At 40.8% G+C, this 14,211-nt stretch overlaps 1 protein-coding gene across 5 annotated transcripts in view; it reads right to left on the reverse strand.

Moving 5' to 3' along the window:
* XRCC3 (X-ray repair cross complementing 3) overlaps window positions 1–14,211 on the reverse strand; it is a 63,461-nt gene that overhangs the window by 12,327 nt on the left and 36,923 nt on the right. For 3 of the 5 annotated variants that reach the window (XM_029598040.1, XM_029598041.1, XM_029598038.1), the window contains 4 exons: window positions 13,783–13,937; window positions 13,138–13,350; window positions 12,569–12,615; window positions 5,510–7,924 (listed from right to left, as the gene is read on the reverse strand). In XM_029598040.1, coding sequence (XP_029453900.1) covers window positions 7,678–7,924; window positions 12,569–12,615; window positions 13,138–13,350; window positions 13,783–13,937 — 662 coding nt within the window. In that variant the 3' untranslated portion in view covers window positions 5,510–7,677. Of the gene's footprint in view, window positions 1–5,509; window positions 7,925–12,568; window positions 12,616–13,137; window positions 13,351–13,782; window positions 13,938–14,211 lie in introns of those variants that run through there. The other 2 variants (XR_003856224.1, XM_029598042.1) reach the window with 2 other exon arrangements.

Here is a 14,211-nt window from a genome sequence, read left to right on the forward strand (position 1 = left end):
AGGTACATACTTCTCATTATTGCCATCGGAGGAGAGATTTTTACACTTCTTAATATATATGCCCCCAACTCGGCTACGGGACTTTTTCTTTCCAAGGTGTCACAATTGCTAGAACAAAGCGCTGAAGGTCATTTACTGGTGGGGGAGGACTTCAATTTAACGAGCAATCCTCGCTTAGATAATTCACAAGGTTCCTCCCCATCCGGTTCCAAGGACCGACGGATCTTCCAGCAGTTTTTGAAGCAGCATGGCTTATTGGATACATGGAGAGTATGGCACCCCACACATCGGCAATACACCTTCTTCTCCAGAGCTCACAATTCATATTCAAGAATTGATTATCTACTAGCTGACAAGAGTTGTGCTAATTTGATATCCCAGCCACAAGTTGGCCTAATTACTTGGTCGGATCACAGTCCTGTCACCTTGAAAATCAACCTCACATCCTACGACCGTGGACGACAGTTCTGGAAACTTAACGACAGCTTACTGGAGGATGTAGACTTTTGTGCCCAACTGCAACATGATATACAGGATTATTTAAACCTGAATCAGACGGAAGCCATTTCTCCGACGACCTTATGGGACTGTCTTAAAGCAGTCGTAAGGGGACGGCTCATTGCACGGGGCTCTTTTATTAAAAAACAAAGGCTTAAGGATAAAATGGATACGCTCACTCGACTACAACAGTTGGGTCATGTTCATTTTCAATCGGGAGATCCAGTCATACTAGTACAGATGGATCAGTTGCGTCACCATTTGGAAGAACTGGAGGCTGCACAAATAGCTCGTAAGCTCGAACTTCTTCAACAACAACATTACGAAGGGGGAAACAAGGCTGGCAGACAGCTGGCTCGCAAACTTAAATTAAAACAAACCCAAAATAACATCATCAAATTAAAAGACGAGTCGGGAAAAATGCTGACCTCCAATTCTGATATTCGCCAGCGTTTTCTTCACTTCTATTCTGATCTCTATAGAGCGGATTCTCATATACCGCCTCAAGCGATTACTGAATATTTACTGGGCATCCCCCTCCCACAGCTCAGCACGGATTCACAACAACTTCTGGATAAGGACATCACACCGGCTGAAGTACAATGGGCTATCAAATCCCTGAAAAACGGGAAATCACCGGGCTTAGATGGATTCACGGCCTCCTTCTACAAAAAATTTGCTTCCACAATTATCCCTCTGTTGGTCTCCTTGTTCAACTCCTTGCAGGGGCCACACTCCTTTTCTAGGGATGCCAATCTTGCTGGGGTAACCCTCATAGCGAAACCAGGCAGGGATCCTACAGTATGTGGCTCCTATTGCCCAATCTCACTCATAAATCTTGATATGAAACTCTTGGCAAAAATTCTCGCTAACCGTCTCAACATATACCTTCCGGATTTGGTATATCCAGACCAATCTGGTTTCATACCTGGTAGGATGGCATCGGACAATGTCAGAAAGACGGTGAATTCAATGTGGTGGGCCAGATCGAATAACACGCGGATGGATCTTTTAGCACTTGATGCCGAAAAGGCATTTGACTTTGTTCACTGGCCCTTTCTGTTTCAAACCTTGCGAGCCTTTAGCCTGGGGGAACGCTTTATTAAATGGCTAATGAAACTCTATGATTTCCCTACCGCGTGTCTAAAAATCAACGGAGGCTACTCCCAACCCTTTCACGTTGAACGAGGCACTAGACAAGGATGCCCGCTCTCTCCATTACTTTTTGCACTATTTTTGGAACCATTTGCACATCGGATTCGAGCTAATGCAGACGTACAAGGAATCAAAGTAGGGGATTTCTCTTCAAAATTATCCTTATTTGCCGACGATATCTTATTCACTATTACGGACCCGCTCTCCTCACTTCGGGTTATTACTGAAGAGCTTACAATGTTCAGCAATGTATCCGGTTTCAAAATCAACTGGGACAAATCTGAATTCCTGAATGTGACAGTCCCTCCGGAAGAAATACCTCCTCTGCAATCTGGTTTCCCATTTTGATGGGCTAAGACCAAAATAAAATATCTGGGTATTTACATTGATCCAGCCGGCGACTTATTTCAGAGTAACTATCCCTCCCTGATGACAAAAATCTACAAGGACCTGGAAGAATGGGATCGCTACCATATTTCGTGGCTGGGCCGCCTAGCGGTTATTAAAATGAATGTTATGCCCCGTATACTGTATTTGCTCCAAACGCTCCCTCTAGTGCTACCTCCTAAACTAGTTAAAAAATGGCAAGCTCGAATTAACAAGTACTTGTGGAGGGGCAAGAAACCATGCATAGCGAGAGAAATAATGTACCTACCCAAAACACAAGGAGGTCTAGGTTTGCCGAACCTACAACAATATCAAGGGGTGGCGCAACTTAAGGCAGCTGTTGAGTGGCATCAAACAAAACGAAAAAAGCCGTGGGTCCAGCTGGAACAAGCGATCATGGGCAGCTCCCCTCTAACTGCCCTACTCTGGCAACAAAGTACTGCCTGGAGGACGCTGACAGAAATTCCTTCCACGGTCCAGTCAACTCTACAGATATGGAAATATTGGAAGAGAGTGTTGGTAGGCCGCAAGACTTTCTTTCATAGCACACAATTCTTACATCTCAAAGCCTTTACCCCCGCACAGAATCTGCGAGCGTTTTCTTCATGGGTTAACAAAGGTATCTTCCAAATGGCACATCTGTGGGAACCTGGTGGTTTCATACCTTTTTCCACTATGAGTGACCGTTTTCAACTAGCGCCGGCTGACGTATTTCAATACCTACAGATTCGTCACTTTTTTCTTCATAATAACGTGGAAGCAGATCTGGTAGGGGGCATGTCACCCTTTGAACTTCTATGCCGCAATGCTGATAAGGCTGATAAATATATAACCAGGATATACGGCCTATTATCGGGGAAAATTTCTCTGAGGGACTCGCACATTCAAGCTTGGGAACGCGACTTACAACTGGGTTGGCTCCCCGAGGACTGGACGCGACTTTATCATCAACTTCGGAAAGGCTTGATTTCGGCATCGCATATAGAAAATGGCTATAAATTATACTTCCGTTGGTATATTACTCCGACGCAACTGCATCATATGTCTACAACCTCCTCTCCTTTATGTTGGAAGCTCTGTCAGCAACCAGGAACCTTCTTTCATTTATGGTGGGAATGCTCTCACATACAAACTTTATGGTCCGCCATAGCAACCTGGATTTCAGTTGTACTTGGAATGGATATACATCTTACGCCGCCCCAAGCCCTTTTAAATGAAGACACTACCACCAATAATAAATATTATAATTATTTTATTAAGTATGTGGTGACCGCAACGAGATGTGCCATAGCCAGAAAATGGCGGACTTCCCAAATACCAATTTTGGCAGAGGTCCAACAACAAATTATACAGATGCATACATTAGGGAAAATTACAGCATATAAGAATAAAACAATGCACAATTTTTCAAAAATATGGAGTTGTTATGAACTGTGGGCTAGCGCGGCCCCACCAGCCAAGACGTAATGCCTTTTCCAGCAACTGCAGAGGGCACTGAATTTTAGATTCTTTTGGGAACGACCGATTGATAGACGATCTTCCATGATTATCTGCTTGCGATGAGCGATACTGCGATGCTAGAGAATATTTGCTACATACATAATGGTGTAATTACTATAGTATTATTGTTCCTGTTATAAATGTTTTACCTGTAGTGACTACCTGTTGACTGGTACTCCTCAGAAGGGGGGGGGGGAGGTTATGGGAGGGCTGGGAGGGCAAGGGGATAGATACAAAAATGTATGGCACTCACTTGTTACCAGCCTATACGGAGCAATGTACTTTATCTACCCTTGTTACTCAATGTTTTTCTGCTGCTCTGTTATGCACTTGTGTTATTGTATTGCATTTGTGTCAATAAAAATTTCAAATAGAAAAAAAAGAATGGGAGGAGCCAGGCTTAGCAAAATCCGAGGAAGACAACTCCTTTCTGAGCATCCGATCAGCGATGACACATGTTAGAAGACAGGTCAGGCTGAGAAGCCCTAATATGACAGACAACATAAAGAAAAAGGCGCTTAGGCTTCTTGTTTACCGGCGCCATCGTGGCAGTAAATGTGTATTTGAACAGTTTGTGCACAAAAATTAAGTGCTGGAGAAGTAAGCGTGGCAAGGCACATGCACAATTTGTGTGCCACGCTAAAGCGTTTGAAACAGCTCAAAATTTGTGTGCGCATACAGATGGTCTGTAAAAGGCAGCAGCAAAGCACACACACATATGCAAAAATGCTACCGTGGCCTACCAAGCGGTGTACAAGCAAAAAGCCTAACTGCAAAGCCTAGCCCACCAGGGCTGCTCAACCCGCTAGGCTGCTCAGTTCCCTAACCCCAGAGGAAGTCCTAAAATCCCTCTACCTTTGGAAACAGAGATAGTTAAACACATTTTTTTTTGTAAACCTTACCTGAGCTCAGTGCTTAGCGGCTGAGTACAGAGACTGACTCTGACTCCAAGGGAGAGGGCATCTGTCGTCACTGCAGTGTACAAATCAACTCCTCTTGTTAGACTTTTCATCACTTATAAAGGCTATAATTCTTTACTGATGTTAATTTTACTATGAATACCTCTGAATGTGTCTGTAACAGCACCCCCAAACCCCAACCCACCTCCCAATTCAAATTGCCCCTCTAGAGTGGTACATATATAGACTGTCAGACTAACTCTATACAGAGTTTCTCTCCCTCAAATACGCAAGATACAGGTGCAAAGGCAGAGGAAGCACTTGCGGCAACAGTATTTTAAATGGCACACATGTGCTTTATAAAATGAGGTGTATTTTTGCTTGTGCTGCAATACGCATGTTTATGGGCGCACGTGCGTTCCTTTTAAAATTTACCTGATAAGGAATTCTCATATGTTAGTTGCCTATCTTTCACAAAAATGAAACTGAGCTACCAAACCTTTACACCAGCATCTTGAGTGGTATTTACTTGCTCATATTAAAGTTTTTCAGTGCCTCAATTTCTCAAACAGATAAATCACTCTTTAAAATGCATGTTGCCACTATAAATAAGAACCATCATCTGTTAGAGTAAATAAAAAACAGACTTAAGCAGTGTACAATAATATTTTTAAGCAATGCTACCCCCATATATAATTCTTATAAGCTGCTTTCCTACCTTTCACAAGCAGCAAGTGCATGCCAGAGCTAGACTGAATACGCTGGAAGCATCTGCTCGCTTAACAGGAAGTGCCTTATGAAAGTGGATATTTCGCATATCCTACGACAGAGGAAACAATATAACATTTTTAAATGGGACTGTTATTCGCAATGGACTCAAAGCTATTGAATGGGAAGTATTTTACTGGCTGTGTAAGAGGTGTTTTTTGTCCCCTCTTATTGGGACAATAAAGCTACATCTTTTAAGGAGTTCCACTCTCATAATGCACTCCTGTTAAGCAAGCTGATGCTTGCAGCATATTCAGTCTAGCTCTGGCATTCACTTGCTGCTTGTGAAAGATAAGAAAGCAACTTATAATGATTATTTACGAGGGTAGCATTGCTTAAAAATATAATATTTATTAAATTATATTTATTTATGAACTTTTAATATACCGACATTCGTGGAACACAACACGCCGGTTTACAATTAACTCGAAGAAAGGAAAATTACATCGAACGAGGGAGCAGGCAAGAGGGGGAGAAGAAGGGCCGGGAGCGAGAAAAGACTGAGGGTGAAATAAGCGAACAAAATTAAGAGGAGAGAGTGAAGAGTAACCATATTAACCATAAAGAACTTACTAAAAAACATTTCCTAATTATATACTGCTAAGTGTGTGTGTTTGTTTTTTAACAGATGATTATGCCTGTTTTTCCGATACTGGCAACATGCGCTTTAAAGAATGATTTATGTTGTTTGAGAACTTGAAGTATTGAAAAAAACTATAATTTGAATAATACCACTCCATGAAACTCATGTAAAGGTTTGGCAACTCTCCTTTTTTTTTAAATAATTGAAAGCTAAACTCTGATGATCTCAACCACCTGGTGAATATTGTTCAGATAAATCCATGAGGATTTTTGCAATGCTATGATTCGATATTTGTTTACTGCTGCCGTTGAGAAAATCATGTTCCCCTGATGAAGCCCATTAACGGGTGAAACAGAGGACTCTTGTTGGGATTTGAATTAATAGGAACAATGAATAAGTCATAATCTTAATGAACCATATAAATTGTGACATGATCTCTTGCATAATCCATTGTAAATTGTCAATTAAATTGAATTTAATGTGTGCGCACGTTGGGCCCAATATTCAACTGTATCCAGCTAAGTTACAAGGAATATTCAGCTGACTATCCTGCTGAATATCCATGCACAAATCACTACTTAGGATAAGTTATATCTGGCTAAGTTAGACCAGTTCTATGACTGGTCTAACATATGCCACCCTCTATATGTAAGTTGTGATACTTAAATTGTTATATGTACTCTATACATAAGCTGTGAATTTTATATTGTATCTTTGTTATAAGCATTTATGTACTGTCTGTTCTTAGATTGTATATGACAGATGGATGAATATGCATGATTGACACTTTTTAACATTTTTTGATGAGTGGTATTTAAACATTTTTTGATGAGTGGTATTTACTGCAATAATTATGTTTTTTATATTTTTGTAGGCTGTAATGTGTGAAACACTTGAAACAATTGGAAATATATATGGGTATTATCCCATTTTTGTTTTCCACAGTAATACAAATTGGGAATTCTCTTGATATTTTTTCAGTACCAGTTATTACTTATTATATATATATAATATAATACAGGCTATTGTTTTGCTTGTGAATACTGTAAGAATAAATTGACCTACATCAATATAGTCTGCTAAACAAAATATGGTTACTTGGAAAGTATATTTTAATCCTTTGCTATCAAGGCCTTTTTATATGATGGGCTAGAAGCGAAAACCGAATTGCCACTTTGCATTAGGAGTGGGGCAAATCATTTTATCTCTCTCTCCATGCCTCAGACTACAGGAGCAGAAGAGCACAGATTTCCTTTGGAAACTGTCCTGGCATCCTTCCTAGAGCTGCTAAGTGATCATAATGAGATTACAAGGCACATCTGGATCCTGTTTTTATGAAAACAGTTTATAAGTGCAAGCTCACTGCACTAAACAGTCTGATTTCCTTCCAACAGCTCCAATAGTCCTTATAAGTTTTTTTAAATTTACTAGTTCTATCTTTGATATACAGAAGCTTTGGTCTTTATCTTTTCTATCTATTCTGGAAACACACTATTCCACCATATTTCAGGAACAGAGATCAATAATTGATTAAACATGATTGATGTAGGCAATATGTGACAACATTTTAGTATTATGCAGCAGGATAAACATTTCAACAAATAAGCTATTGTATAATTGCCTGCACAAATAGCTTGAATTACCTTAGCATATGTAGCAGAAATCTGTTTTAAACAAACTGCCTTCAGTTTGCATGTGCATTGGAGGACTTATAATTAGCATTGTCCTAGATATAAGAGGATGATAAGAGCAGGATATACAAACTGATAATAAAGATCAATATTCAAATAGGATCTTACATTGGAGTACCAGCCCCTTTGTTCAGTTTGATTTGTTTTCCATATGTTTTCTTTTAGATCAGTTTGAGAAGTCATTAGAAGGCAGTAGCTATTCTTTCTCTTTTCTTCCTCTCACACCTTCCAGCTTTACCACATAGTAGCAAAAAGACTGAGGGAGATGGGGAGCAAAAATGACCTCCACAGTCCGCAAAACATTTGTGTACTGCAGTGATGCATCAACTGGAAATTCTTTGGGTTCTGCATCTGCATATTGTGTTCTAGACAACATCAGTCTCATCAGTAGCTGATTGGACCAGGTTATTCCCAAAGCTGGCGATACCTTTTTATCCAATAAACTAATTAAAAAAAAAAAAGAATTTTGACTTATGTGTTGAAAGAATTAAATCAAATTTTGAGAACAAATTGTAACAACTCCCTTTGACACAAAGTACATATCCTAAAACGATGTTATACTTGTATATCACACCTCTTCTTAAATTAAAGCTGAACCTAAAGTGGTTCACAATATAATAAAAACATCAATAACTGATAATTCTTACTTGGCCCCTTAAATTAAATATAGCAATAACAATCTAAAATACATCCTGGACATAAAAACATCAATAAATACAGTTTATACATAGCAATTTTAGAACCCCAAGGCTAGTCCTCCACATTCTCAATAAACCATAAACCATCTACTAAACTCAACTCCCATTCTCCTACATAAACATCCCAAAACTAACCAAGAAGTCCAGTGTTAAGACAAAGTCCAAAAAGGCTCACTCCCACAGTGCTTCATGACTACCTCCCCCATTTTTTTCAAAATTATTCTCTTATAAGCACAATAGCTTACTATGTACAATGAGATATTTGTATTTTATGAACTGATATTTTTTCCCATTTTGATTATTCTCAGCCTACTTAGTGATTTTTCTTCCATCTGAGGGTGCACTACATCAGTAATGAACTGGTGAAATATCTTACAACAAGTCATGGAAAAAAGTAATCTGAACTAGTTTTTAAGTCTCAGCTGCAGTGGGGACCTGGATGTCCCCTTAACCTCCATATCTAGGCAGATCAGCAGATGAGGAGTATACAAATTTTTAAAAGTTCTCTCCCCTGAAAGATTTTCAATGGGCTAAGTAGGACTATGCCATGTTTTGGCTCAAGTTCAGGCCATCTACTATATGTACTGTTTAGTCTAGTGTCCAAATCACAGTAACTAAACACAGGTCTGACTGTAACCTGCACTCCCTCTATTTTCATTAGGGCTGCAGGTTCTCAGGTGGTCTCCCTCTTGCTGTCAAGTTCTCATTTCATAAACGTGTGTGCTTCCATTAACCACATTGGCCATGGCATTTGAACCCAATTCTTGTTATTGTCCACAGCTAAACCCAATCACACAACGACAGCAGGGGAAACTTAACAACAGTCCTTGGTACTTTACAGTCGAAGCACTATTACACAGTATTTATCTTGGGTGCTTATGTTTTACAGGACCCAGGCATTCTGTTCTTATTTACTTAAGTTCCTCATAAATAGGTTAATTCACAATATAGTAATCACTACAAAAAAGGTTTGACTGAAGGTCTCCAACTTAGCAGGGATCCATTTGAGATTTCCTTCTAGCATAACCTCCCTGAAGCTCACAAATGCTCTGCAGGGAGCTAGATGATGGTTGACGGGCTCAGACAACAACCATCCTCCTCCTCTTGCTCCAACTGAAGAACTCTGTCAACTCTCTACAGAAAAAACTCCCTGTACAGGGACCTACTCAACCACCTGGACTATATGAATACTAGCCGTTAAGCCCGTAACAATGGGCTACATTAAAATGGTTTTTTTCGGTCGATTTCCTTCCCCCTCCCTCCTCATTCTCCCCCTCCCCTTCATTCTCCCCTCACCCTCCATTCTCCCTCCCACCTCCCCCTCTAGTCTCCCTCCCTCCCTCTCACCTTCCCCCTCCCCTCAGTGACTCCCTCCTCCCCTCAGTGACTCCCTCCCCTCTCCCCCCTCCCCCCAGTCACTCCCTCCTCCCCTAAGTCACTTCCCCTCTCTCAGCTCATTCACAACCCCTTCGGATGGCACAAACGGAAGATCTCCGGGGGAGGTCTCTCCCTCCCTCGCAGCCGCTCCTCACCGCCACAGCTACTGCTCCTCCCAGCGCCATTTTTGTTACAGGCAAGCTCTGAAAGACGTGCTCGCCCGCACATGCGCGGTAGAGCTGCTCTCTACTGTGCATTTGTGGCACCTCGGTCAAGCTTCATTTATCTAGTAGATTGGTTTTAGGATAGGGGTGATGGAATATACATGTTTTAAGTAACCATGGGTTACAACTGTGAGAGAGAAAAACGGCCAACAAGAAAGGAATGAAACAGAACTGGGACTGGAAGGCTGAATATGGGTTCTGAGCCATGCCAAGTACCTTAGGAGAGTAGCGCCCTGGCTATCACAGTAGCACTTGGATGCTATCTGAAAGCATAAAGATGAGGTGCAGTCTTATGCTATGACCAGGTAGGTTCACGAGCCGAATGGCACTTTTCTCAAACACTGGAGCACATTTATCACAGAACCAGTTTTTACAAGGAGGCAGTATCAGTGCTTTGGCATTTTGCGCCCACAAGTCTCCACTGCATAAATCTCTACTCAAGGGCAAGGGCGCAATAGACCCCATCCCCACCACATTTAAATCAAAAAGCTGGGGGAAAAGACTGAAAACCTTTACATTTTTCCTAGGCAGGATCAACACTTAGCTGTTCTGTTTGGACATCGATATGTTTTTTTTTTTTTGTTAGTTCTAGAGAAGTCATATCCTTGGCTTCCTAGAGCTAGAAATATTTTTTGCATATTCCAAGTATCCAACGTTTTCGCCAGTTGTGTTCTTTATTTTGTTGAAGTCTCTAGCGTTTTCAGCATGCAAGATGCCCCCAATCACAAGTGAATATAAGCAGATGTCCCCCGAAATTTCTGAAAATCTCTAAAGGACTTCTAAAAACACTTGGAGGGCAGCTGCAACTAAACAGACATTGTTTTCTTTGCGTAAAGCATCAATGGTTTCTATGTTTTGGGGTAACATTATCAGTTTCAAGTGCTACCCTTCAGTTTGGCCACCACTCCCAGAACCTTCTCCAAGGTCATGGTGGTGGTAGCAGCAGCAGTGTTAAGAAAGGATGGCATTCTGGTCCACCTGTACTTAGATGATTGGCTAATTCGGGCCAAGAGTATGAGAGTCTTCAGGTCTCACACAGGATAATCTTCTTGCTACAGGAACTGGTTGGGTGGTGAACTTGGCCAAGCACAATCTACTGCTATCCCAGCCACTGGAGTATCTTGATGTTCGTTGCAACACGAAGCAAGGCAGGGTGTTCTTACCGGACAGCCGCATTCAGAAACTGATGACACAGGTGCGACTATTGAAGTGAGTGTTTCTTGTGGCAATTTGTTCTGCGCATAGAACTGCAAACTGCAAGCCTTGTCTTCCAGGGAACAGTTTCTGTGGGTGACTCCAAGGGCAGTACAGCTGCGGACTGTTCCGTCCTTTCTTTCTTTCTTTCTTTTATTATTTATTTAAATTCTTTTTAATATACCAATGCTCAAGACAATGTCTTATCGTACCAGTTTACAATTGAACTAGGGGAAAAACCAATTAACACGGAAGAGAAAGACAAAGTTACAAAAAACAGGGAGTGTAAAACATGGCCATTAGAAGAGAAAGAAATAGTTAAGCAAATTCAACTAGAGGGCGAACTAAAGAGAGCAGAGAGCAATTGATTAAACAACAATACATATTTAGTTAACAATACATATTTGGTTCTTGCCAAAGGTAGTTTCCGATTTTCACTTGAATCAATCAATTTCCCTGCCGGCAGTGGACAGGGAGAGAAATGGGGATGAAAATTGCCTGATACAGATTTTGGCTGTCAAGCGGCATATCATGAGGTATTTGGAGGTTTCTAAAGCTCCCAGGAATACGATCGATCGGCTGTTTATGCATTACGGTGGGAGTAAACAGGGTGAGCCGGCATTGTGGGCTATGATAACCCGCTGGATTAAGGAGGTTATCATGGCTGTGTATGTGGATGCTGAGCAGCTGTTGCCTAGTCAACTTAGGGCTCATTCCACTAGGGCTCAGGCAGTCATGGGTGGAGATCAGATTGTCTCCTGTCGAGATTTGCCGAGTTACATCGTGGTCCTCCTTATACTCCTTTTCCAGGCATTACCGCCTGGATGTGCAGGCCCGGCAGGATGCAGCCTTTGCTTGTGCAGTGTTGATCGGACCACGGGCTGCCTCCCGCCCTGTTCAGGAGCAGCTTTGGTACATCCCACTGGTGTGGATTAACCTGTCAGACTGCTAAGAAAGGAGAAATTGCTACTTGCCTGATAATTTCCTTTTCCTTAGTACAGACAGCTGAATCTAACTTCCCACCCTTGGCTGCCAGATAGTGGTGCTATTGTCCTCCTGTGTAGCTGCATTTCTAGGGATTACTGGTAAGTGTCAGAACCAATCCCTAGATTAGCGATATTACACTCCTCCTCTGAGCTCAGTGTTTCCTGTTAACTGAGTGCTTGAATGGTTGTTTGTAATAGTTATGTTCATGTATTGTCTAGCTGTCCACAGTTGGCTTTAGCAGAGAATACTGGTAGGCTGAAGGCAGTGAAGGGGTATATATACCATGACGTCAGTTTTGCTCAGTCCCCGTCTACTGATAGAGGTGCATAACCTACTGGTGTGGATTAACCTGTCTGAATGCTAAGAAAGCAGAAGTGTGCCAAACACATGAGCTAGCAATGCAAAAAATGTAATGCAGACCCATTACCACAAAAGATTTAACTACACCACATGGATGCCTAGTTAATGTGGACATTAATGCAGAAAGTTAATATATGCATTTTTAACATGTGTATTTAACGTCTATATTCACATGTGCCTCATTAGAATTTCATTATCAGTTGTTCTGTTACACATCACACTGAAAAAAAAAAAAAGAAAAGCTTACCCAGAGTTACTTTGTCTAGCATCCATATCACCTACTGCATCAGTTACCTAGGAGATCAGGCAATACAGAGGACAACCGGGTGAATATGTAGGACTTGCATGAAATGTGTTACAGTCAAGAAAAAAACACTTTAGAAATCTGTGGTATCTGGGGACAGTGCTAGGGCTCTTCATTGGTATATGGAATACTGGAGTTTGAACATTGAGTCCTAGTGCGTGTCCATTCTGAGATGCACAATATTTTGTTAAACAAGGAATTCAATTTCATTTTTCATTCTAGTGAGATCAACCTAATATGTTACAACTAACGCAATTATTTCTTTCTTAAACTATTCATTCTTGTGTCAGATGCTAACTGAACACTCACCACTGTGTGAAAAACCCATAGTACAAAGCCTGGTGAGTATATTTTTTATTTTAGTATAATTTTGCACCAGAACAAATATAGCTCTTACTGCTCTGGACCACGCTATATTAATCTGTACACTGGATATGAATATGCATTTCAATGTCTAGAAAAAGACCCCAAATAATTAATCTGCAGGGCAGGAAGTAATTATTCAGTCATACCTGATTGATGCAGAGTATGGGAGTCTGGAATCCGCAACTTAAATTTTGAAGTTTTGCTCCTAATGTCTGCAGATGTTTAGCTCTGACAGCTGAGTCCTTGGCTGCAAATTCACCTCGAAACAAAGCAGCGACAGAATCAACTATGATTAGCCGCACCGAACCTCGCAGCAGCAAGATGGGAACCCGTCTGGTGATGCAGTCATTCAGAGTATCCTGCAAGAAAGTTCAATAAATCATGTGGCACCGAGGGTATTTGCAAAGGCAGACTGCAATAGCACATCTCTAGGAAGTTGATGCTATGGTGAAATCTGTAATCAGAAAGAACTCTATAACGAGCTAGGAACTAATGTATTAAAAAAAAACCCTGTGATCTCTCCCATTTCTTAAAAAAGAGTTGTAATATTACCTTTCCACCAGACAATATATTTTCAACTAGCTTTTAAGAGTTATGCACCATCCGATCTTGAAAATTAGTCAAAAACTTATGAATAAAGCGTATCATCTATATCAGTTGTTGACCTTAATTTCTACATTGTCAAGTGGACTACCCCAGCAGCGAATCACACTACCATTTCTTAAAGAAACTACTACATATTAATTTAGCAACAATCTCATTTATTAATAAGCTACTGCTCCACTACTCACTATATCGGCTGCATGCTCAATAAATATATTGTCTCCAAATTTTATTTTCTTGATGACATCAAGTGGAACATCTGTTCGAAGTTTATGCTGATGACCAATCAGTTGCTGCAAACGCTTATTTGGGAAAACATCTTCCGTACAAATGTATACAGCTCCTGAAAGCCAAATGAATAAAGTAATGACCAAATCTCATTTCTTTTCTTCACCAGGCTTGTTTAGCTTATAGGCTATAAAGGTGTAAATATGGTCCCCTGGAGTGGGTGGCTAAAGGAGTCATTGCATTGCATTATAGCTCCCATTAGTATAGAGCAGGTCTCATTTTTATATATTTGAAGAATAACAATAAAGTGTGAATAAGAATAAATGATGGATAACAAAAATAGGTAGATTGCACTTGTTTAGACTGCCTTAAAAAATAAGGAAATTTTA

Source organism: Rhinatrema bivittatum, chromosome 4 (assembly GCF_901001135.1).
Source record: "Rhinatrema bivittatum chromosome 4, aRhiBiv1.1, whole genome shotgun sequence".
NCBI lineage: Eukaryota > Metazoa > Chordata > Amphibia > Gymnophiona > Rhinatrematidae > Rhinatrema > Rhinatrema bivittatum.